Consider the following 24,580-nt stretch of genomic DNA (forward strand, 5'->3'; position numbering starts at 1 on the left):
AACAGCAGGGAAAGGACAGCGTAGAAAGGACAGAATTACAGTTAAATCCCTTAATTCTCCTACCTCTAAAAGACATTTACCTGCAAACATAAACCACGTCACAACTGGATGTGCTACATCCCAAGGATGGAAGGGATTAGGACACAACTAATTAAGAAGGCAACAGTATAAATAGCAAAGAGATAAAATGTGTGTGTGTTTATACCCAGATCACACAGGCACACACAAATCCACACACGCACCCCACAGCAATTAACACCTTGAAATAGATGTGCATAAGGCAACTGAGAAGCTACAGCCTGTAGGTTCTGCTAACACTGAAAGTTGCCTAAAACTTCAGGGAAGCAATTAACCTCCCAGCCCCCGGGTTTCAAGCCCATGGAGCAGACCATAGGATTTCTTTTACAATTTATGAACAAGCCAAGGAATTTATATCACAGTCAAAGGATTCTTTTGCTGAATTAACCCCAGCTCCCTCTGACCCTAAGAAGTCATAAACCAACAGGATACAGGAGAGGGAGAATGTGCTCTAGTGTTTCAGCTGACCTGCAGAGCGCTGTCTGTGTCATGCCAAGGCTGAAACCCAGATGATGAATTACAGAGCAACGCTCCAGGTTCAGAGGCAAACATCACCCCCTTCCTTCTGCACATGCAGACATGTTCACTCACCCCAAACCAGCTCAGTTGCTGCAAAAGGCCAAGTACTGTTTGGGCTCATTTACAGAGTCTTACTCTAACACAGAAGAGGGAAGAAAATTGCTTATCCAGGAAGCATGCATGTCTGTGTGGAACAACATTTAAGAACCCATGCTGCATATTAAATAAAAGACAAAAACCCCACTGAGCTTCTCTTTTTTTGTATGGATTATTAAGCATATCAAAAACACAATTCCAAAGCAGAACCAGAGAGGTACCCTAGAACCCCAGCTTTAGTAAAGAATAACTTCATAAATATAAGGAGGACAAAAAGTGATGCACAGCTCTCTTTAAAATAACCTCTACCTGAATTTATTTTGTAAATACAGAACAAAACCTCTTACACAAAGTAGATAATAAAACAAAGTCTAGCTGACCACAAAGAGAAAATGGGATAATGCAAATGTCTGGACACAGACCTCAAACCTCATCACCTGTAATCACTAAGACAAGAGGTCTTTGCAATATTTACATTTATGATGGACTGCTTAGTCGCACCAAAAGCTCAAGGCTTACTCAGAAGGATGAATCATCTCTTGAAAACAGACAGTGGCTGCTTGTTTCACTTCTAGCTCAGAATGAAAAGTGATACTTTGAAGTCTGACCAAAGAGAAAAATTTGAAATGATCCATTCAAACATAAATAATTTAACAGATATCAATACCATGAAGTGTTAATCACTGCAACATTTAGAAACTGAACACTCATCTCTGAATAAAGTACATTTGTGGCTCCACTATTTGATGAACTGAAAACTTCTTACTGCTCAGAAATTCCCTGAGAAGTTGTCAAGGATTTTCACATTGTAGGGTGAATAAAAGCGCTCAACTTTTGTTTTACCCTGTTTACAGATGACCTGGATTTCCTTCAGCAGCTCCCCTTTTGTTCCTTGGGAATGATGCAAGCTATTCCTCAGAAACCCATGTTTCCTCAGTCCCACTGAACATTGGACAACCATTTCTTCTCATTATCATTGTGCTTATGACCAAGAACAACATGGCTGAAGGTTCAGGTACAGCACCAAACAAAACCATTTCTCCAGAATTGCAACATGCATCCAACTACGGCATTTTCTCACTCAACCTTACATTAACCATCTTGCCATGTAATAAAAATATTCTTTCTAAACCTAAAGTCACAACTTAGCAGCAACTTCCCCCTACTTTTCATTAGGATAATCAAAAATTAGCCAGGAACTGTAACAGAGTGACAAAAATAACCATGAAAATCAATTTTGGTTAATTCTCACAGTAAAGGATGCAAACCACCAAAAATGTAACTTTTGACACTGTACTAGCAGCAAGATTGGAAGAGGAAAGGATCAGAGTTTATTTATCACAGGTCATTGTAACTGAATTTAGCAAGGCATTTTTCCTGAATTAGTAAGTGTAAAATGACTGCTTCTAGCTTCTTAGGTAAAAAAAGAGGCCTTGAAAGTTTCCCTCTTGCAGCATTACTGATTCATAAATTGTTTCCACAGTCCATATTGCTGTAATTCCAACCTGTCTCATCTCCTGGCAAGGCAGTTTCTCCCCCTGCATTTAATTTACAAAGGTACTAGAAATCTTCAGTGCCTTTCTGCTTCAAGTAAGTTCAAAATGTCACAGCCTCCTGTAAGAGAGGCTGCAAATTTTGCAGGGCTCCATACTCAAGGTTAGAGGTCCCTTGTGTGTGGTTTCACAAAACTCATGTTAGCCCAGCTCCTAAATTTAGGAAAGCCTGCTTCAGAGAGCTGAAATCTAAGCACACATGTGAGAAGCATTTTTACTTGGACATCTCCAGAGCATTTTCCCAAGAGCCATCTGCACTATGAGCTTGAAAAACTGGGGCTTTCTGCTCCATGCAAACTGATAGGTAACACCAGCAGCACACAGAAATTACTGGCATCTCCCTGCAAGGCAAACTTGGTTATGCAGAGGGAAGAAAATGTCTTTCCAAAGTCAAATCTACACCATTTTATGCTGGAAACAAATTATCACAAAGAAACCTCTTTCAGCTGCCTGGTGCCACTTATTTGAACCCAAGTGCAAACTTGCAGAATGAAACCTTGACAACAGCTTTTACACATTAAGCAGGGAAAATGTCTGACAAAGAAGCTGTGTTAAGCCTATCTGTAAATTTGACTGTTTGTAGACAGATAAACTGTGGACATAGAGATACCTTGCTACAGATTTAGAAAGTCTTCTCTGTTCATTATAATAAATACCTGTATGGCTTCGAATATGAACTCTCAGTGTTCCATTGCTTGCAAACTTCTGTCCACAATACGGGCAAATCTTCTCTTTTTCTCCTGTGTGAGTCTACATGGTTTGGGGAAAGACAAGAATGACTGTTCAGCACTAAATAAAAAAGTGAAATGTGGAATATTTAACTGTATTGACACTGACTGTTACCTCGTTATGTATTTCACCATCACAGCAGGCGAATTAGCTGAGAATTGATCATGAAAAGAACGTTGCAACTATCACCTGCACTAAATCACTGTGTCTTTTGAAATCAAGCTTTTAGGGCTAGAGGGTCTCACTGATACAATAATACTTATTATATATTATAATAATATATATTGTTATATAATATACAATAATATAATTATTAATATATAATATACTATTATTATATTATATATAATATATTATTATATAATATATATAATAATTACTTCAAAGTAGGAAAAAACCCCATATTACAAACTCTCCCATCCAAACTGTATGGTCAACAAGATCACCCTGAAATCAATCACACACAAGGTCACCAACATTTTTCACACTGTATTTTCAACACCCAATTCTGAACTGAAGATTTATCAGTCTATTGAATTACTTTTCTTTGTAACTGTGGTACTCTTCTCCTTACAACTGTGCCTGTTCTTTTAGTGAAGAATTTCTGATGACTTAATTTAAAAGTGTTAATTTCAATGAGATAGGAAAGATAACACATTCAATTATATGTGCAGCTGACTACTTGGGTTTTTGAGCTAGCACGTGACCCTCTTCAGATAGGGAAATTAATTCCTATTTTGATGAAAGTCACTGAAATAATACAAAATTCTTCATTACATCATTAAGAAACCTCTCTCACAAAACAGTACATTTTATGCTGCAACTGAAGCAAGAGTGAATGAGATCTTATTTCAACACTGGATGGACTCATGCTGTTTTCATTCCCTGACATTAAAGGCATGAATGCTCAACTCCTCTTGACTAGGATACAGTTATTTGGAAATCATTTGCCTCTCTAGCAGCAACCTTGGGATATACCAGACAGACAGCTACAAATCCATTCCAAACACCCAAGTGCCAAAAGGATTTCTGGGAGCAGTACAGTACAACTACAAGGCTCACAAACACAGCCAGTCCTAGTCTGACAGGAGCACAAAGCAAAATCAATTCCAATTTTACACATATGTATGAAGCACATACTTACATATGGCAAGGAATTCATACATGACTTTTTTAAACAAATTCTCACAATGTGAATCAAGTGGTAACACCTAAACTTCCTTTTCTCAGCTGATTTGTTCTTATTCAGTTATCAATATTCAATTATCTTCTTTGCATTTCTTCCCTGTAACATCAATCTTACCTCAGTCCAACCTAGTGAGGAAGCCTCCTCCTAAAGTTTACCCCAATTCCATTGCAGAGTTTGGTGGTAAGAGCAGTGCAGCCAGGCCCATCCTGCCTGCTAGAGCAGCTACACTGAATTTATACACGAGCACCAGCTGTAGATTCTGCTGGGCACCAGTAACCCCACTACTGCAAATCAGCACTTTGGGGTAAGGACAATCACAGCTTTCTACCGAAAAGCCAGAAAGGCAGAAGCAGCTGGGGATTCTACATTGATTCACAACCCTAAGGACACACAAGAAATGATCAGTTGACTCTACTCACTTTCTTATGGCTCTTCAGGACTGAGGGTGTCACAAAAGCTTTGTCACACAGGTCACACTTGTATTTCTTATGGCCATCGTGTACAACTTGAATATGAACATTTAATGTGTCCTTTCTTTTGAAAGTGGCATCACAGTGATCACACTTGAAGGTCCTCTCACCTAACAAAGAGAAAAACAGTCCATGTGAGCTTCCATCCTCTTCAAGAAAAAAGTCAAAGTGTATGTTTTTAGAGAAACCATCAGGAAAAGTGACAATCCTGTACACTGAATTACACATCTTGGATATTCTGTAAATGTTTGTTCATTAGAATACTCAAATTACTGAACAGGTTTTTAACATTTTCCCCCCATCATTTCTAATGTTGTGAAAAAAAAAGTATTACACCCAATGCTTTAAAAAATTGCAGAAGCTTTGAAAGATAACTGTAAAAGAACAAATGGAACATTACCAATCCAATAATTCTTCTAACAGAAACACTGTTAAGCAGAATTATAAAAGGAAAGATTTGTGGTTTTCTTAGTTATGTCAGTGTGAATATTCCCCAAAACAAAACACTGTCTTCTAAGCTACAGGGATTTTAGATCATAAGCATTTTCTAAAACCTAAACTGTTGATATTCAAAGGGTTGAATGATAGTCTAGGGCTCTGCAAGTATTAAAGACGGAGAAAATTCCACCAAAAATAAATCTCAACACTGTCAACTAAAAATGAAGGACAGAATGCCAAGAAAAGTTACTCATGAGGGAAAATGGCCACAGCATTTCTCTGAGCAGCTCCAGTTCTATGCCAGAGGCAGCAAACATGAGCCTGGGCTGGCACAGGAGAGACAATCTCAGTGTCAAGCTCTAAACCAGATTACCTACAAAAGCTGAGCAAGTCACCAACTTATCCTTGTTTCCATTTATACTTTCTTGAAATGGAGGTAACACTATCACACTTAATGCAGAAATAAATTTCTTGCCATCAGACCTCAACTCATTGCTGGATTTTCTGTAGCATATTTTGATTAGCATTTAAGTGTATCTGAAAGCAAGGTTTCAATTTGGCTCTGCATTTTTTAACTCCCTGGGTACAGAGATGAATCTTAGTACCAGTTTAACACAGCAAGTTGCATCCTGGAGCAAGGTGCCCCACGTTTGCTTTTCTCAGTCACATATGAGAATGGAGAAAGCTGTTTTTCCTCTGACTTTGCACTTACTGTTGTGGATTAACAGATGTCTTTGTAGAGAGAAGGGGGTTCGGAACAAGGCTTTGCATTCCTCACACTGGAACGGTCTCTCTTCAGAATGGGTCTGTGGGTGAAAGACAACGTGTCAGGGGAAAGGCTCCTGGAAATCCATCAGTTGTCATTGCAGTAACTACAGTTAATTTTCCAGACTCAGGAGGGGAGATCACAATTGGAAGCATCAGGGGATGAAGAATTAAAATAAACATTCTGCCATTACTCAGGACCCTGAAAACCAGCACGGCAACCACTCAGGAACTGCGCCTTCCCCATTCTCACAAGTGTCACATGAGGTGTGCACATAAACAGAAATAAAAACACAGAATAACCAGAGGAAAAAAACTACAAGCTCAGCTGCATTGCTTTAGCTGCTTCAGCTGCACTAACACTGGCCTGGAATACTTATTAATATTAACAAATCCCTTCAAGTTGAATGCACACAAACCCCTTTCTTTTTGGTTAAGTTTTACGGTAAAACCAATCTGATTTTCAAGAAAGCACCTAAAATTTGATGAAGAAAATTCCTCAAATCATAAGACTACTTTTATATATAGCTTCTTTTATTTAAAAAATAGCAAACAACAAAAAACACCAGGAAAAAAAAAAAACACCAAAAAACAACAAAGCCACAGAAGCAACAGTACCAAGATTTTTGTTGGCTCTAGAAAAATTCATTGTAGCTGAAAAACAGCCTCAAAGCTATGAATAAAATAAAAGGCTAAGCTTGGATGAATCTCCCAGACCGCAGAGTTGTTGAAGTAAATTTCTTTTCTGAAGCTTGGGAAATTTCCAGCTTTATTTTACTTCTACAAATTCCAAAGCACTTTCCCTGTTTCCTAGTGTTTTTAACAGCTGTCCCACTGTAGATAATAAGTTATACTGATTAATTTACTATCTGCCCAATTTCCTACAGTTTCAGCAAAGGCAGGCAGGTTTTTAAAGTATCAGCATCCAAATACTTTATTAGCTCACAAGGACCTTATTACAAGCTGAGTGCCCAGAGGAAAAGGGGATGGACAGTAAGTGTTTTGTAGTATGCAGGAAATTAGGTAAATGAGTTAATTTGGCATACTAAGGGCAAATATTAGCACAGTACATATTTATATAATCTATTTCTGCTGTCCAGAATCCACACAACTGTTATTCTATTCCTTCAACTGTGGGAATAAAGGGGGCTGTGGGGAGACAGCATAACTCTTGAGAGGCTGGCTGAGGGCCTTGAACCCAGTTTGATTTTAACACCAATGTCCTCTCACATACACACAGCACCAAAACCTGAGTGTCCTGCAACGGTATGAGGAGGCCTCAGGTTCAAAATCAATTCCTTGACCTCAGCCTAAGTCACTGAAAGCAAAAAAGGCTGCTGGAAGACCATCACAGGTGTGGAACAAATCTCACATTCCTTGAAATCTGCTGCATGTTCCAGTCCAGACTCTACAGGTTCCCATCACAGCTGGCACCCTGCTCATCCCCCCCTGGCAGTGAGGCCAAGGATTGACAGGACATGAAGAGACTGAACTGCCTTCTCACCTCAACAGGGGATTCCTCCAGAACAGGGTTGGGACACATGGACGAGACACTGTGGGGAAGCTCGCAGTGCTGCTGCCTGTGCTGTACCTGTTCTGTGGATAAATAGAAGGGTTCAGTCTCCAGAGCTGTCAATCTGGCACCTTTCACGAGCGCAAAAATTCATGCTGCTTATTTAAAAAATGCCCTGGTTTGGAACACTCACCACGTGGGTGACAAGTTCTGAAGAGCACAGTGACTCATACACAACTCCTTCTTAGCATCTCCTTTATACTCTCCTCACCTTTTGATCAAAACACACAGATTCATCTGCACATCTTAACTTCCCTACAAAGAAAATCACCTAACTAGGCATACCCACATGAAAGGGCACACAGATCATCCCAGCAACTGAGGATGTCCTCTTCTGGAGCATTTCATGGCAGCCTTTCCTACCACAGCATCTGTGGAGGCTTAAGCCCAGCCCAAGGCTACTTATTCCCAACAGAAAAACTGATGGGAATACAGTTGTTTCAAATCATTATGCTCCCCAGGACCAAACAACCCGGGATTAGCCATAAACCCTTTAAAATCCTGCGTCTGATGACCTATTTCTGTTGACTGTCATATCCTCATATTTTGTTCTCTGAACTCATCCTCTGTACATAGCAACAAAGGAGCAGATGGAGCAAAAACATCTCTTGTACGGAGGTAATCTGCATTACGAGGCTCAGAACATGCACCCTCATCCAGCCTAACCTGCATGAAAGGTGACTACTTTTATCTGTAGCACAATCCCTTTTTTGCCTCTTCATTTCAGGTTCTGCTCTCCTGCCTTGTCACAGAAATGGAACTTTATTCCTATGTTCATTTAAGTCACAGCCTGAGCTCTCACACAGGACATCTGAGCTGGTTCCATATCCCAGAACTCCTCCAGCCTCCAAGTGAGGGGCAAAGCCAGCTTGCACCTGCTCCTATGCAGAGCAGCGCAGCACCTGTTGGCAGGAGCAGCAGAACACGGAGGTACCGCAGTTCCTGCCTCAGATGTGCAGCTCTAAGAGTGTAACAAGTGATAAGTTAAGGGTCACATCCCATTGCTCCACTGAACAGAGCAGACAGGCTCTTGGCAACTACACTGTACCTCCCAGTGAAATCCTGTGAAATGTGAGGAACTACTCCCCTTCTGCACTTTTGAAATGACCCAACAGACACCCACAGATGTTTAAAAACACATGTTGTGGGAGCCATTTTTATTCTGAGACTTCCAGCATGAAATCAGGTTAGAAGAAACCCCCACAGGAATTACAGAAACAACAGCAACAAGTTTCCATCTGAAACACAGATCAAGAATTCAGAGGCACAAAATGTATCTGTACTCTCTTATATATAAAAGGGCTGTAAACCTTCTGTAAAACCCAAAGGTTTTTTAAGCATGCTGCTATCAAACTTACAGGTGTATTTTCTGTTAAATGCTGTTGATTTAAGTGTTTTTAACTCTTATACCCATCATTCCTACTGCAGGTACCTATGCTCCTGCTACTAGCCCAGTAGCCTAATCCTGAAGCTCAGAAAAGCACCCTGAAACTATTCAGAATTCAATTCTCTTCCTCCAAAAGAAAACAAACCTAGGAAGACATCTTACAGGAAACACACATCTAAAAACCATTAAAAACCCAAGCTGAAGAAATACATAGAAGTAAATTATCAAACACAATAAAGTTTTACATTTACACTGCTCCTGGATCAGCATTCCTGTGAAAAAGCAAGAGAACTGCTGTCCTCTTTCTCTAGGAATAGCCTTCCCAAAATCATTGTACTGAAAACTATTTTGGCCTCCCAAACCACCACATCCTTCAGTTGTATGGCACAAGTGGCTTTTGTGCACACACATCCAGATTCCCCTCTGCTGTCTGCTACCTCTCCTCTCCTGTTGTTTCCTTGGTGGAAAGAGCTGTGTCTAAAAATGCAACTCAGGCCATCCATGTTGGTCTCCTGTCCACCTCCTCACTCAGCAAGTGAATTTAGAGACCTACATGTGGATGGGTGAACAGTCACAGCTGTTTGGGTAATCTTTATGCAAGTTTCTCTCAATATAGAGCAGAGTTGATTTACAGCCAGTACTAGGTGCAAACAGGTCCAGGAAAGCAGAATTCCAACATGCTTTAAGGAATTCGGTCAAAATTCCGTCCCCACTAAAGCTGTCTAAATTTTAATATTCTCCCCATTCAGTGAAGCTTCTGACCCTTGCTTCTGCTGGTAGTGCTGCTGCTTTAAATACAGAATTGGGTCAAAGTGTTTACTCCTTCATACTTAATCCTCAAGTCCACTTTCAACCCAAACTCCCTACCAGTCGTCAATGGGAAGCTAACATCAGGAAACATGTAAAAAGTATTCATTTAAAATATAGAGCTATCGTTCTAGATAATATTTTATCTATTTTTCTCAGAATATATCCCATCTGCAAGGTTCTGTCCCATTTTCTTAAAGTCTAGAACATCAAACATAATGTATGGGAGCTAATCTTGTCCTTCAGCAGGCTGCTGCATTCTTTCTTGCTTGAGACAGTCATCACCATTTCATCCTGTGAGAGGCATTATTATTGTTCTTACATGATTTATGGCTACAAGTGCAAGAGATGGTGCAAAGATCCTGTGCCAAATTCCCAGATGGAATATAACACGAGCCACACCACGAAAAACTTGGAGGTATGGCTGTATCAGGGTTGGGTTGTTTTTTTTTCTTTTTTTTTTTCCTTCCTATAGTCTTGTTATTCTGAAACAGCAGTCCTGGATAGAGCCTTGCTGTTAGAAATGTAAGCCCAGGTTAAAACTAATGACAGGCATTACAGAAATTAGGCCAAGCAGATTTGAGCTTCAATCACCACAGGCAGAACAGCCCTTTTTTGTGAGTCTATTTTTCAGGTAGCTTTTCTTCTGGTGTTGTTTTAATATGTGAACACTGCACTGAGTTCAAATTTAGTGCAGTTTGAAAGCATCTGCTGCTAAGTCCAACAATGACTGCAAGAGGACTACACATGGTTTTATTCAAATACACTATTAAAAAAAATGTATCTGAAGACATCTTTAAATCAGTAACATTAACTGGGTAACCTAGTACTTCAAAAAAAAAACCCAAAAACCACAAAAAGAAAAGAAAGCAAAAAATAAAAACAATACGAAAAAGTCAAAATGGAATTTATTTGATGCTTTTAACCAAGCAACTGTGCTTCACTTCTGCTTATTTAACTTTTTTGTTTACTAGAATTGATTGAGCCTTTTGAGATTTTGGATATAACAAAGAACACTACATTCTCCAATACTTTAATCCCATGTTTATAAGCATGGCAAAGCTTAACGATGAACCACTTAAAAGAAAAAAAAAATAAAAAATCTGCAAATCTGAGGCTGGCAGACCTGTAAACAACAACAGCAGAGTGCTTTACCTTCTTGTGATTCTTGTAAACATTTCTGTGAGCAAATCCCTTTCCACAAAGCTTGCATTTATAAGGTTTATCTTCACTGTGTATTATTTTGTGTGCAGTCACTTGATCAAGTCGTTTGAAGGACTTATTGCAAACCTCGCAGGTGTAGGGGCGTTTTTCTGCAGAAAATGAGTGGGGGACATTTAATCTCCTGTTTATACAGGGGGAGAAGATGAAAGGCAGAGACAGTCATCTCCTCAGAGAGATTTCTGCAATTAAGTCAACCCAATTAAGATTAAACCAATTAGCAAGACACCTAATGCCCTTTATGTTAGACAGTTAAGTCACTTCACAAAAGATGAGCCATGGTGTATCTCAAGAAATTGGCACATTCTTTGCAATACTCATTGCTAAAACTAAACTCTGATTAATTAGCTTAAATCAAAAGAGAATGACTTCAAAGAGGAAAACTGTGTTTCCAGATTACAAATGTGAAAGGGGCCATGACAGTTTAAATGTTTTAAAACTTAATTAACAATATACATATTAGCTTCCAAACCCAAAAGTTGCTATGCAAAAAGCCTTTATGCTTCAACTGGTGACTACAACTTAACTGCACTAATGCTCATCCAAAAGTGTCAAAAGAAAGCCAGGAGCCTCTGAGATACAGATTATGTTACAAGAAATGAGCTTTTGCTGTGGACTGATACCAAGAAAATAGTTCAACTCTAAGCCTGTGCAGCTGTAAAAACCTGCATTTGTTTAAATGCTAATGCATTTGACAGAACAATGTTTGTGTTTCCATTGTGTTGCTTGATGTTTCTAAGCACTGGTGAGGGACACAGAAAATGCTGGATATTTGCAGTGACCAGAAATCCTGGCAGAGCCAACTCGTGCCATACTGCCAAACCTAAGATGGGACATTCCCTGCTCACAGTGGCCTCGTGCTGGCACAAGGGAACCTCTGTGGATGGAGTGACCCATGAGCTGCTCTCCTCTGACCAGAAGCCATGAGCCCAAAAACACAGATAAACAGCATAGCACTGATTACTGACACACAGCACACCCACCTCCCAGCCTCCTCTTCTCAGCATAAAACCTTAGGCACTGTTTTTATACCTCCTCTCTAAGGTATGTAGCAACCTTTCACCCCACCCCAGCTCACTGACCTTGTCTACCCCAGCTAGCACCACAAAACAGCCTGACAAAGCAGCAGCAGGAAGAAGGCTACACCACTTCACTTGAAATTCTGGAAGGCTTGGAAAAAAGCTGGCTTAGACAGTTTCCTTGGAATCTGAGATTGGCTTGCCCAGCTCAGGACAACACAGATTTCATTGAGCCTTCCATAAGAAACAAATTCAGGTGAAACTCCACCTACATGAAAGACATATGCACACACATACAGCTCAGTGCCATTTGTGTACATTACCTGAATGAGTTATCATATGGCGTTTCAGCTGGTTTGCCGAAATGAATTTCTTGTCACATTCTTGACACTCAAAGATCTCATGGACCTGCAAAATGTTTCATGGTAATTAAATGTGTGTCAAAAACAAGACCATATCTGCTACATAGACAGAAATTCTCTAACAGAATGTAGCTACTTATTTAGCCAGTATCTATAATAAAACTCAAGAATATTCTGTGATTTCCCCCTTGCTTGTCTCTTGGTGAAAAACCTCATCTCCCAAAATGTAAAAATTCATTACTGCCAAAAAAAAAAAATCATCATTACAGCTATACTACAAGTTTGTATAACCTGTGTTTCTAACTAGCACATCCATTTAAAGTATCATTATTAGGAAAGCATTAAAAAACCAAGTGGAGACTAACTTGTCAGGATTTATTCTTCTAGTCAAGACACATGTAAGAATAACACAGAAATCACTTCATAGCGACTGTCAGAATTTTAAAAAACAAGTACTATCACACTCTTGCAGGACTGTTTCTCTTAAAAGCTTTTAGAGGCCAGACAGTGGGAGGGGCTGCATTGTCTCACACTACAAATGCAGTATTTTCAACATCACAGCACATGACAGCATTTAGGAGTAAATGCTGGAAAAATAGGAGGCAGTTGAGAGCAACTTTTGGCAAAGATTGCCCAGCAGAACAAAACACGGTTCAGTGTTAAACAAAAAGGTCAGAAATTAACCAAAAAGAGATGCTTGGAAATGGCAGGTAAAAAAAAAGGGGGTCAGGGGTTGGGAAGCAGAGAGGATTTTTAAGTGTGACTCTACTCACACCAATTTTGCCAGGAACAAAAAGAGCTTTGTCCAGCTCTAAGAAGTTTAAAATGTTCAGAGAGACCCAAGGGCTCCTCATACACACTCTCAAACTCTGACCAAAGCAGGATCTACCTTGGTTTGGTCCCTCGGCAGACAGAACTGCAGCTGAATGGAACTGTACAGGTTCACGTAAGAAATCTGCTGAGAAACCCAGAAAGGCACAAACACAAACCAGTCCTACCAGTGACACAGAAAAACCTGCATTTCCAAAGTCAAAAAAGCCTGACTGCCCTACACTCGAAGGTGTCCTTTATCTTCTTTGTCAAAGGAAGAATGAGCTGCTTTACCAGGAAAACACCTGCCTACAGTGAGTCAGAAGCTCAGCCCACATCTGTACAGCCAGGAAGACAGAGACAAGCACTAGAAGTGCAGCACTATCAACTCTGACTTGGAAAAGAAACCAGCAATCCCAGGATGTTTTAATGCTTCTTCCTTTTCCACTACAGAACAGTGGAGCACCAGTAGAGAGGCTTGGCAGCCTCTGCTACTCACATGTACCTGCTCACTTTGAGTTCCTGTGAACAATTCATATCCAAAACATGAGATCCTTATACTGAAAGGACACATTTAGCAGGAATCTGCATCACTCAAGATTAACAGTCCCCTCACTTTCCTCCTCCTTATTATCACTGCTGACTGATTGAACTTTGCATTTTACTCAAACTTCAGAAATCAGTACCAGAACACAGTTACTTAGCTAAGGCACAAGCAGTGCACAAGACACACAAAGCTAAAAATGAGTTTCAATCTGCCATGAAAGCTACAGATGTGAATAACCATGCCTTCAGAAAGAGAACATGTATCAAACCCCTACAGCCACCCTCTTTACCTCCTTTCTCTCTGTTTGTCAGACTTTTCTCTTTCTGTTACTTGGGCTTGTTTTCTGTTATATTTTACCTTTTTATTCTTTACTTCTAATTTCTTTACATGGAAATGGGTGGAGGGAACAAATCTGTCTTTTTCTCCTGGTTTTACCTATTATTTTCTCACTGGTTTTATTGTCTGTACAAATATTCTTGGCAATGCTGATGATCCTGCCCCACTACCTACAAAAGGAAATTAATTCAAGCAAACAGTGTGAGTACTACTATGTGTAATCTCTTTCACTATCTGATATAAGTGCAAAAATCTGGAATATCCATTTTCTGGATGTTTTAAAACAAAAGCCAAACAAGAAAAGCAAATAAAGTTTTATGCACAAAATCTCCATGGTGATTCCTAAGGTAAGTGCTCAACTGACACAATCAATCATATTTGAGAAACTTGTGTGTCACAATTTGTCCAGAATTACAACAACTGAAACAGAACAAACATTTAATAAAATGGACAGACTAACCAGGATATTTTGCATTTGAAAGGCCTGACGTGCAAAACCTGTGCTAATGTATAAAACTTGTAATAACACATGGCAAGGCACACCATGATAACAAAATATAGCCCCATTAGACAAGAAGTGTGGGGCATACTAACACAAGCAAGGAGAAAAACAAATTAAAAAGGAGGGGCCCCACCATTTCCCTTGCAACAACATATTTTAATTGATATCATTTATATCCTCAATGGATTCAGGTTATAACCAGGGCATTATTAAAGACTTACAGTTAATCTGATAAACAGTACAATGCAGCTTTTTGCAAAAACAGATTCTCCTGGGTTTTAGTGATTTATCAAATTAATCTTGCAGGGACTTCCTTTGGGTATAATGGATTCAGAATCTCATATTCAGGGTCCATCTGTATATCTACATGAACACCCTTATTTCCAATAGATACTTTTCCAACTGTTAACCCCTCCTGTTCTGGTTATATAAGATTATGTGCATAAACAAAAAACATTAAAAACCTGGGTTTGAGGGAGAATTTTTTTTACTACTGCATAACTACAATAGAAGTAACTCTCCTAAGTGGTATTTCAAAAAGCACTAAGAAAACCACTGTGCTTTGTACAAAAGTTGAAGGCTGATGAAGCTATTTTATAGTCTGTATGTATGCTATGATTACATAACACAGTGTTTAAGAATGCTGAGGAATAGCAACTCTGACTTAACGCTGGATTGCACAAACATATCAGCATTTGGTAAGAGAAGCATGAAAACTTCAGGGAGATATTTGGCTTGAGCAAGTGTGACTACAAAAATAAATATCCACACGAAACCAGGTTGGCTTTGCAACCATGAAAGAGATCACCCAAAGGCTTGCATTACAGCAGCTCTCAAGTGACGTGAGCAGCACAGCCCCACATCTCAGGGAAGTAAGTGCCTGCTGTGAGTCTGCCTTCATCTCACTGACCTTTCGATGCTCCTGGAGATTTGCTGCTGAGGAACATTTCTTATTGCACACTGAACACATCAGCTTCTTCCTAGAATTTCCTGAAACAGAAACAAAATACCACCAACATCTTAAAGAGGAAGTGCTAAGAAAGAACCTAAATATTTCCACTGAGCTTGTGACTTTTCACAGGTCATTTGACTGACATAAGATTTTCACATTTGTATCCCACCTTCAAAGTGCTCAGTATCAGGAGTTCTCTGTGGGTGTCCAACAAACCAGTCACTGGTGGAATGTAAATTAAGAAAACCAGAACAATAAAGAAAAAAACCTTTCAAATAGATGTTATCATACAGCACCAATCCCACATGAAGAGCACAATTCACAACTGAGAGCAGCTTGCTTGGCAATTGAACAGTTCATTTCATCCAGAAATCAATACAGGAGTTAGAGCAGCAGTGACCAAAAAATACCTCACACTTAAGTCAAAACTATTTACCAATTTTGTTTATTTAGAAAGCATTAAGTGTCCTACTATATAAAATATCATTAATGGTCTTTAATGGAACAAAACAGGGAACTCGTATTAGCACCAGATCATGAATTCAAATCTTATCTAAAATGCAAATTACAAAACAAGCTAGAGGTCAGTTACCAGACATTTTCCTCCCCTTTTCACAGCTGCTTTAAAAAATCACAGAACACTTAATTGAGTTTATCTATCTATTACTTACCTTTAGAGACTCATTTTAGTACCCCACAAAGCCACCATAAACCAAATTCTTTGTTTATAATTTAAGATGCCCATGCAGGATAGTTCCTAGCTTAAGTAAAACACATCCATACTACAATGAAGAGCAGAAACATTATAAAAGTAAAAACTTATAAAAATTAACACAAGTATTTATATACACAAATAGACACAACACAGGAATACACTTAGTCCTTCAGTGTGGAATTCATATCCCACTACATAACTGACAAAAGCTAAGCCTAAACATAAGAGTGATCATGGATGAAAAAAAAAATACTGCTGATACCAAAAAAAGAAGATAATCTTTTTTAAGAATGATTACAGAAAGATTTCCTTATGCTGCAAGAGTCTGGCAGCAGAGAGAGACTGAAAATCCTAAAAAGCATCTCAGTGCTGTCAGCATCAACTGAAGACTGTTTTCTGTGCACTCTGGAATTCTGCTGCCCCCACACATAATGATATTCCTTTGACACAGAGAGGGAAAATACAGAGAGAGTGCAGAATGCCAGAACTGAGATCTGTGTTGGGGACCTGAGAGCGTTATTTTGCCTTTTCATGAGAAGAGAGTGAAGTTTCAGTGGAAATTATTCACAGCACACATATATGAAAACATTGGGGCCTAAGAGGACCAGTGGATAGTCTGGTCTGGCTTCCTGCATAACAGATGTTATAGGATTTTATGCAATCCTCATCAAGCTTAATCATTTGATTAGGCAAAGAAAAGACATCCTATTGTGTCCTGGAAATACCAAAAAATCAAGAACTCATTATTTTCTGTAGCAGTTTGTGCCACCAGCGGTTGTTTTTCCTCACTACTGAAACATTTTGCTTCATCTACTCTTTGCCTAGTTTAAACTTCTCAAGATTCCTATTACATTTTCTGCAGGAGACTAATGATTCAGGTGGCCTACAGTAATTTCACCTTGGGGGGCAGGAATAGTAACTCTTACAATTAAGTTACTTCTTAATTTTCTATTTGATACAAATGAATCCATCAAAAAAGAAACCAAAGACAATGTTTACTCTGATTTGCAAATTTATGGCTAGGAGCATATCAGAGGGTTGTTTGTTTTTTTTCTGAAGAAACATAAAATTCTTTCTTACCACTGTGAACATTTTCTTTGTGCTTTTTCAGGGCATCCTTGCTCTTGAACCTCTTCCCGCAGCTATCTGCCTTGCATATGAACCTGGCATCCCCTCTGCACGCCTCCTTGTGCTGCTCATAACTACATGGGACAGCAGAGAGATAAAACAAAAACCCACATCAGGCAGTGCTCTCCAGAAACCAGAGCTGTAGCAAGTACTCAGAGCTGAACACATGCTGCAGTGCAGAGTTCCAAGGCCACCTCATGCATTACTTACAGCAGAGAGGAATGAAAGCATTTGAGTCCTTGCCCTGTTAGGGTTCCCAAACACTACCAAGCTTTTGGAAAGCTAACATGCAAAGGAAGGCCAGCAAGGACATGACAGCAGTCCTCTAACTCGGACACAAAACCTCGATTCCGAGCTGAAGGCACTATTGCAAACAGAGCACTGGAAACTTCTTGAGGAGTCTCCTGGGCTGATATTCTCTGTGCACTGCAGGACACTAAGAGACAAATAAAGGAATAAAATGAAGTAAGGGCAACATTCTACAACTTAGATAGGCTTGCACTAGCTATAAACATATATAGTTCTGCAAAAAAATAGGCTAACAATCTGAAATTATAATAAAAAGTAATACATCTATCCAATTGTAAGAAAATACATAGTAAACAACAGAAGAAAACCAGTTATGTTTCTGTGCAGAAGCATAATTCCAAGATATATGACTTTAGCTACAAAACTGCATATTTACACTCTCAAGGACACTAAAGACATGTTCTTAAATCTCACATCTTTCACATTTCTATTTTGTTTTTCATCACCCAAATATTTAATTAAGCAAACATGAAGTACTGGTTTTCCTCTTTTTCCCCCCCTTATATCTTATTTTAATTCAGTACCAGCATCCACAGCTTGAAAATTACACCTCCTAAACTACTAAATGTTCCACTGATGGAGACCAGTAATGCTGCACCAAACTGCTGCTCTCATCTGGTCTCCAGAGTATGAATTTAACACATAAAAAATTGTCAATATTTTTGCAATTCCCATTGAATTCTACAACAAATATGAGAAATTAAGACATTAAAAGACTAAAGCAAAGGGCAAGGGTATAAATACAGATGCATAAAAACTAAACCTTAGCTTGTGATTAGGTCAAGAGAAATAAAGGATTGAATGAAAGTGATTTAAATGATTCCTGAAAAAACACTCCTGTTTCTACTCACTGTCTTTGTAGAGCTTGTTTAACAGGGAATTTCTTTCCACAATTTCGGCACTTAAATTCCTTTTCCTCACTGGGTTTTTGGTGCAGAGTCTGCAGGTGCTCAGCTAGAATCTCCTGGCTGGCAAAACTGGATTCACAGTTTGGGCATGCATGGTCCTGTTTACAGGTGAGGGGATCTGCATGATTGGAAACAAAACTGATGTAAAGGAATAGGTCCCAGGATTTTTGGTTATATTAAGAGAGACTCTCTGCCAGAAACAGATTATGCAAAATGGTGGCATGAAACTCACAAAAGACAAGATCTCTGAAGGGATTATAGACAGCCTATTTTAAGTGGATTACATTACTGAAAATGGATGGGAAGTTTTAACATGGGTGTGGACTGCTGGTCCAGATTAGCCATTCAACTCAATTAGAACCTCAATGCAATTAGTCTTTCATAAATTGATCTGGATCTTTGACACAGATGCTATGAATTCCCCAGACAGCTCAGCTCACCCTCCTTTTCCTAGACATCTTACTTTAGGATTGGCTGAATAGCTTTATGGGAAGTTTTAATCCTCTCCCATTTAAGTAAGAAGGAAACTACCCCTCTTAGAGCAAAAGCTAAGTATTTGTAAGCCTGTGTGTCAGGTGAAACAAACTCAGTCTTTAGTTCAAAAATTAATGGTTACCATTTAAGAATTCCAGGCTCACTCATTCACTCAGTAATTCACAAGACTGGCTGCTCCTTATAATGCAAAGAAGCTCAACTCAAACTCAAATAAAGAGATAAAAATAACACAAGAACTCAGACTAAATCCCGGGGACCTTCCAGTTCCCCAGTCCTATACAGTTAATGTTCTCATTCTCCATTACCACTTTTAAGCTCTCAAGTTACCCTACATTTTACATACTGCTCACCTGCAATCTTTTCACCAGCTGGCTGCACTTCTTTATTGCTGCCACTTTCTTCATCTTCCTGGATAACTGTTACTTCCTCCTCCTCCTCCTCCTCTTCTTCCATGTCACTGTCCAAGTACCCAATCAGAAGTTCTGTGTCTGTTTCAATATCTTCCACAGCCAGATAGAAAATATTTTCCCCTTCCTGAAACAAATAGGAAGTAGAAGCAATAAATAATTGTCAGAAAAACAAAAGTAAGAGACAAAAAAAAACAAGTATGAGATGCTAAACTAATGCTATCCTTCAGCCACAGAAGGGTTGGTTCCATTCCTCAGAGATCACAACACTACAACAGGCTTGCTTAGACTTCTTTCCCAGTGTGGCTGCGTGGACAGGGTGCATTTGTGTTCTGCTATTTTGGGAATATTCCCCTACCTCACCTGTGAGGCTTTTCCACTATTTCCTGTAGCTCAGATCAAGGTGGAGGTGGGATTGAAATCATCTCCTGCCACACTCGACAACAATTTCAGGGTTTGAAAAGGAAATATTCGAGGATTAGGAAAAAGCGGAATTTAGATAACCAGCACAGCTTTATCTCTCTCCCCAGCTGACTGCAGGAATTCTAACACAGTTTTTAGCAATATGTTTACATAGTGTTATTTTCTCTCTTTTTCTCTCTCCTTAAGATTCCCAGCCTTCTCCAGCAGGCTTTCACTCCTAGTCAGTTATCTCCACTATCAAATTGGCAGGCACATCTGGAAAATGCACTTTAAACCCTGTGCTGGTTTAAATCAGTGCAGATCCACAAAAGGCCAAAGGATCCAGCCCCGATTCTGCACAACAGCACAAACTACATAACCATAAGCTCCAAAAGCTTCTTGATAATGCCTGGACAAGCTTCCAAATAGCTACATAAGCTAACAACTTTGGGCTTTGACAATAATTCACTGAAGTTACCAAGGCCAGCACTATGGGGTGTGGGGAGGAATCAATACATCTGTCCCCTAAACTGATATTCTGTAAGATAGAGATACCTTTTTCTTTCTATATGTGAACCAAATTCTTTAGGTACTGCCCAAAGCACTGAAGGAGACTCATTTTTATGCAAGGAAGACTCCCAAGTGCTATCATAAATCTTAAAGCTTATCTGGTTAACACACAGAAAAGTTAACTGAGGCTTCCTTGCCCTGCATCTATCTAGCCATATATTTTGTAACAAGCTCCCTTGAGCGAGGACAAGATAATGATTTTTAATTTTTGTAATACACTAAGATTAATTTAAACTGTCAACAGGGATGTAGCATTCCTTGAGCTGCAGAAGGTCTGTTATATTTTACACAAGATACTGTCACACAGGAGTGAAACCTACTTAATTCAGTAGACTTGATACAGCTGCTACTTTCCAGGATGCACCACTTCTTTGTCCTTATCTCAACAGCAGCATTGAAAAGCAAAAAGTTATGATTTTTTTTTCCTCAAGATCTGTTCTGCAGTCCAGATATCTATCAGCACACCAACCTAACCTCTGTACACATCTACAGCTTGCTGGGTTTCATATGTCTCTGTCAAGTTGCAGAAACCTTTAATTTAGTACAGTCTAAAGTCAAAACAAATCCTCTCGACATGAGGAAAAGTATAAAGTCTTTCTACACTCAGTTTCCACACAGACAGAATAAGACCACTGGGGTAAATCTCTAATACATCTAACAGTACTGTTTAGGACAACTTTATTCTAAAAGTGAGACAACCTCATGAAGAGAAGCATGTGTCTATGACTGGATTATCAAAAATAATAATGAAAATAGTTTTAAAATTAAGGATTTTGAAAATTTGAAAATTGAAAGAAAAAAAAAGGAAAAGTCACGTATCCCGGGCTAAAATGAAGCCCCAAATACTAGGAGCTGTCAAAGTTTGAGTGCTCTGGGTTACATTTGCATTGGAAAGAAAACAGCTTTGCTGCCAGCCCAATCTAAACTAATTTCTCCTCCAAGGTTAATTTGTTTGGCTTTTCCATCCAAACAAATGCTAATAGCCAGGCATTCAGAGCACTAATTAATCAAGATAGACCCACTTGATGTAGTAGCTCCTCAAGGCAGTGTTTTGAGCAAAAGCAATGGAAGCTCCTCCAGAAACCACAGAAGAATTTACATGTCTCCCTCCACCAGCAGCACCTGCATGGATCACATTAATCTACATGCAGACACAGTAAACACAGTAAACAGTCTTTGAAATAATTTTAATAACCTTCCTGTTTCTAAGAACACATCTGCAGCCATTCCACTGGCCTGTGTGCTTAGACCATGCTGGCTGTTTTCCTAACACTCATCTGCAGCAGACCACAGTGGTCCTTGGGAGAAAACTCCAAGTGCTTGCTCGTCATGGTGGCACCACAACCTCCCTTCATGTTATTCCTGGGTTACCATTCAATTGTGTTTTTCTCACCTCTGCCTTCACTTTCATCTTTTACACTATAAGCCACACAGACCTGCTCGGCAAACACACTTTTCCAGTTCCAACAGCCCTTGCTATCTCCTTTTTGGTCCACTACAGGTACCTCTTCCATGCAGACTTTTGGCTTTTCCATACAGTTACACACCTTCATTATCTGCTTTGTAAGAGGGAACACAGAATCACTGGCAGCCCGTCACACTTTCATCCAAAAGCATAAAACACTTATGTCATCACTCCTGGAAATTTAAAACACAGTCTTGTGTTACCTGAGGGAGTGTAGGGCTTTTCCATCCTTCAGAGCCTGAGCAGCTGGCTCCAACCCAGCCTTTCTAATCCTTACCCACCTTGCCTCTGTGCCCACAGTGTGTTACCTGACTTCCCTCTGTATCTGACTCCCTGGCAGCAAACCAGCTCTTCAGCCTACCTGTTCTGCCACTTCTCCCTGGCTACCCCTCCAAACAAGCACATTGCCTTTCCCACTCTTTCCCTGCAACTCCAGGATGTCAACTTTGGTAGAGGTAAAACCAATACAGGAAATGTCTGAGGGCAGAAACTGCAATCCAGGAAACAGGTGGAGATGGTTTCACACATAGCCCAGAATTCAGATTAAACCTCATCTAAAACACAGCACCTGAGCCACACATGAGCAAGATCCAGAAGCCTCAGCTCTCTCCTGATCTATTCCTACGGAGTTATATTGCATGGCAAGGCAGAAAACCTCTGACACACAAATGTGAGACTAAACAGAACACAAGGCTAAACTAGCACAGCAATTCTGACATTTCTCCACACTGCAGTTTTCAGTAACAGCTCCCAGTGAAGGCCAGAATATTTTTCCATCTGAATATTCTGTGTTAGGACAGGCTTTAAGGTCCTCAAAAACCTTATGAGATAATTTAGCAGATTTTTATTTGTTTCTATCATTTTCCTTATAATACTTTTCCATACCACTGGTATGCACTGGATAGTCCATTAAAACTTCTGTTTCACAAGTTCAGGTCATTTACTGGAAAGATAGTAATGAACATGAATTGTTCACACTGCTCTCTCTTGTGAGCCTTACTTTGCATTTTCTGACAATGTCTGTGCACTGATGAGGTGCTAATCACAACTCCTGTATGAGAGACTTTCATATCTGCTACCATAAGAAGGACAACAAATTTAATAAGAAATGAAATTTTGGTTTTTTGGCACAGGAAAACCAAAATTTTTTTTTGTCTGGCTTCAAAATAAAATATAACTCTTTAGTCAGACTAATCCTTGGTGGAAAAAAATCATCTCATGATGAAAAAGCAGAACAGTAATTTTGACAAATGCTGATAAATAATTCTCCTTTTCCTAATTGTTTGCCAATTTGGATTATATCAGCAAAAACCTTAAGTTAGCCTGAAATGACATTTTGTAAAGTATACATTTTGAGAAAAAAAATTACAGAGTCACGTAATTCTTACTTATGTGGGAGTGGGAGACATTAATTTACTGTGAAGCTGAGCTGTTAAAAAAAAAAAAAAAAACAACAGAGAGCTAATTTTCTTTAGTAATCCCCGAAAGAACAACAGCTGGAACTGGAAAGGTATCCCTGTCTCTGTTGTATCCTGTAAAGTCACAGAATGCTTCCAAAGCTGAGCAATTAAACAGACTAAGACTCTTCAGCTTGAGAGAAGAGCTGTCAAACAAGAGTGATAGGACAGAATTTCATAAAATCAAAGATGGCATAGAAAAATAAAGTAACTATTCACTGTTATACAAGAATTAGGAAATAAAGTGAAATTAAGGAGTGTCTAGAAGAAAAACAGAAGCATGTTCCAACATAATTAAAGCGGCAGAACTCATTACCACAGAGTGCTGCAAATGACAGCTATAAAAATGAAAAAATAAGCTGGATAAATTCAGATCAACAGCAAAGACAAGAAAATTACCTTTTTTATTAATTTATCCTCAGGCACTACGTGATCATCCTATCAGATATTTAGATTGTTCCATTTTCTGTTTCCTACTTAAATATTTTCAGCACCATGCTTCCTTTCAAACCTGTCACACTTACATAATTCATTATATAATAATGTGTTATGTACATTATATGATATTATTAATTTTACTGAACTATAATGTAAATGCATGATTCTGCTTTACACACACCTAGGCCCACACCCAAGTTTGGCATGAAACAGATACAGGGCTCTAAATAATTAGTCCTTAAACATTTCAAATTGCATCAGATTCCAAGGACTTTTCAGGTCTTTCATCCCACCACTCTTATTTGTGGTATCATCTTAAGCACAAGAGTTCTCTTTTAAAAAGAAAGGCAGGAAAAGAAAATCAGATCACTACTTTCCTCAGACTTTGCAATTTTATTGCAAGACACAAAGACCAACGAGGAGATCAAATTAGTAAATCAGTGACAGGAAGTGAATGGTAGGAATCCACCAAATCTACCTGGATGGCTGCCAGGTTCTTCTGTTCCTGGGATGGAGCCTCATGGACAAACCGCAGCCAGTTCGAATGGCGTGGGTTGCTGGCATCCAGGACATAAAGGACCTCGCCTTTGTTCCCACGAACCTGAAACATTAAAAAAAAAAACAAACAAAAAAACCCAAGCAAAATTGAAATTAAAAAAACAAATATGTCCAGGTTTTGTCCACTCAGTGAAAAAAAAACACTTTAAAAAAAGAATTGTGCCCACAAGATACATCCATCTCCTTATCTAGACCTTTTGGCTACCATTACAGACGCATAAAATTCATCTGATTGCTACAATTTTGACATAATTCCAACTTACATTGAAAAAAAGGAAGATAATGGAAATAAAAACTTAATATTAACTAAGTCATTCTTCCCCCTCCAAACACATACTGCTATACAAATACATCTGTCACTGCCAAAAAATCCCC

At 39.1% G+C, this 24,580-nt stretch overlaps 1 protein-coding gene across 4 annotated transcripts in view; it reads right to left on the reverse strand.

Annotated features, from left to right (window-relative positions):
* Positions 1-24,580, reverse strand: part of PRDM5 (PR/SET domain 5) — an 85,837-nt gene that overhangs the window by 50,123 nt on the left and 11,134 nt on the right. For 3 of the 4 annotated variants that reach the window (XR_004497024.1, XR_004497025.1, XM_015624797.3), the window contains exons 3-13: positions 24,126-24,248; positions 19,259-19,442; positions 18,357-18,531; positions 17,540-17,632; positions 17,149-17,270; positions 15,312-15,391; positions 12,168-12,252; positions 10,760-10,917; positions 5,785-5,878; positions 4,584-4,744; positions 2,903-2,996 (exon numbers count right to left, since the gene is read on the reverse strand). Coding sequence is in view for 2 of the 4 variants with exons in the window: in XM_015624797.3 (XP_015480283.1) it covers positions 2,903-2,996; positions 4,584-4,744; positions 5,785-5,878; positions 10,760-10,917; positions 12,168-12,252; positions 15,312-15,391; positions 17,149-17,270; positions 17,540-17,632; positions 18,357-18,531; positions 19,259-19,442; positions 24,126-24,248 (1,369 nt within the window). In the remaining 2 variants the exon portion in view is untranslated. Of the gene's footprint in view, positions 1-2,902; positions 2,997-4,583; positions 4,745-5,784; positions 5,879-7,341; positions 7,434-10,759; positions 10,918-12,167; positions 12,253-15,311; positions 15,392-17,148; positions 17,271-17,539; positions 17,633-18,356; positions 18,532-19,258; positions 19,443-24,125; positions 24,249-24,580 lie in introns of all 4 variants that reach the window. The other variant, XM_015624799.3, reaches the window with a different exon arrangement.

Source organism: Parus major, chromosome 4 (assembly GCF_001522545.3).
Source record: "Parus major isolate Abel chromosome 4, Parus_major1.1, whole genome shotgun sequence".
Taxonomy (NCBI): Eukaryota; Metazoa; Chordata; class Aves; order Passeriformes; family Paridae; genus Parus; species Parus major.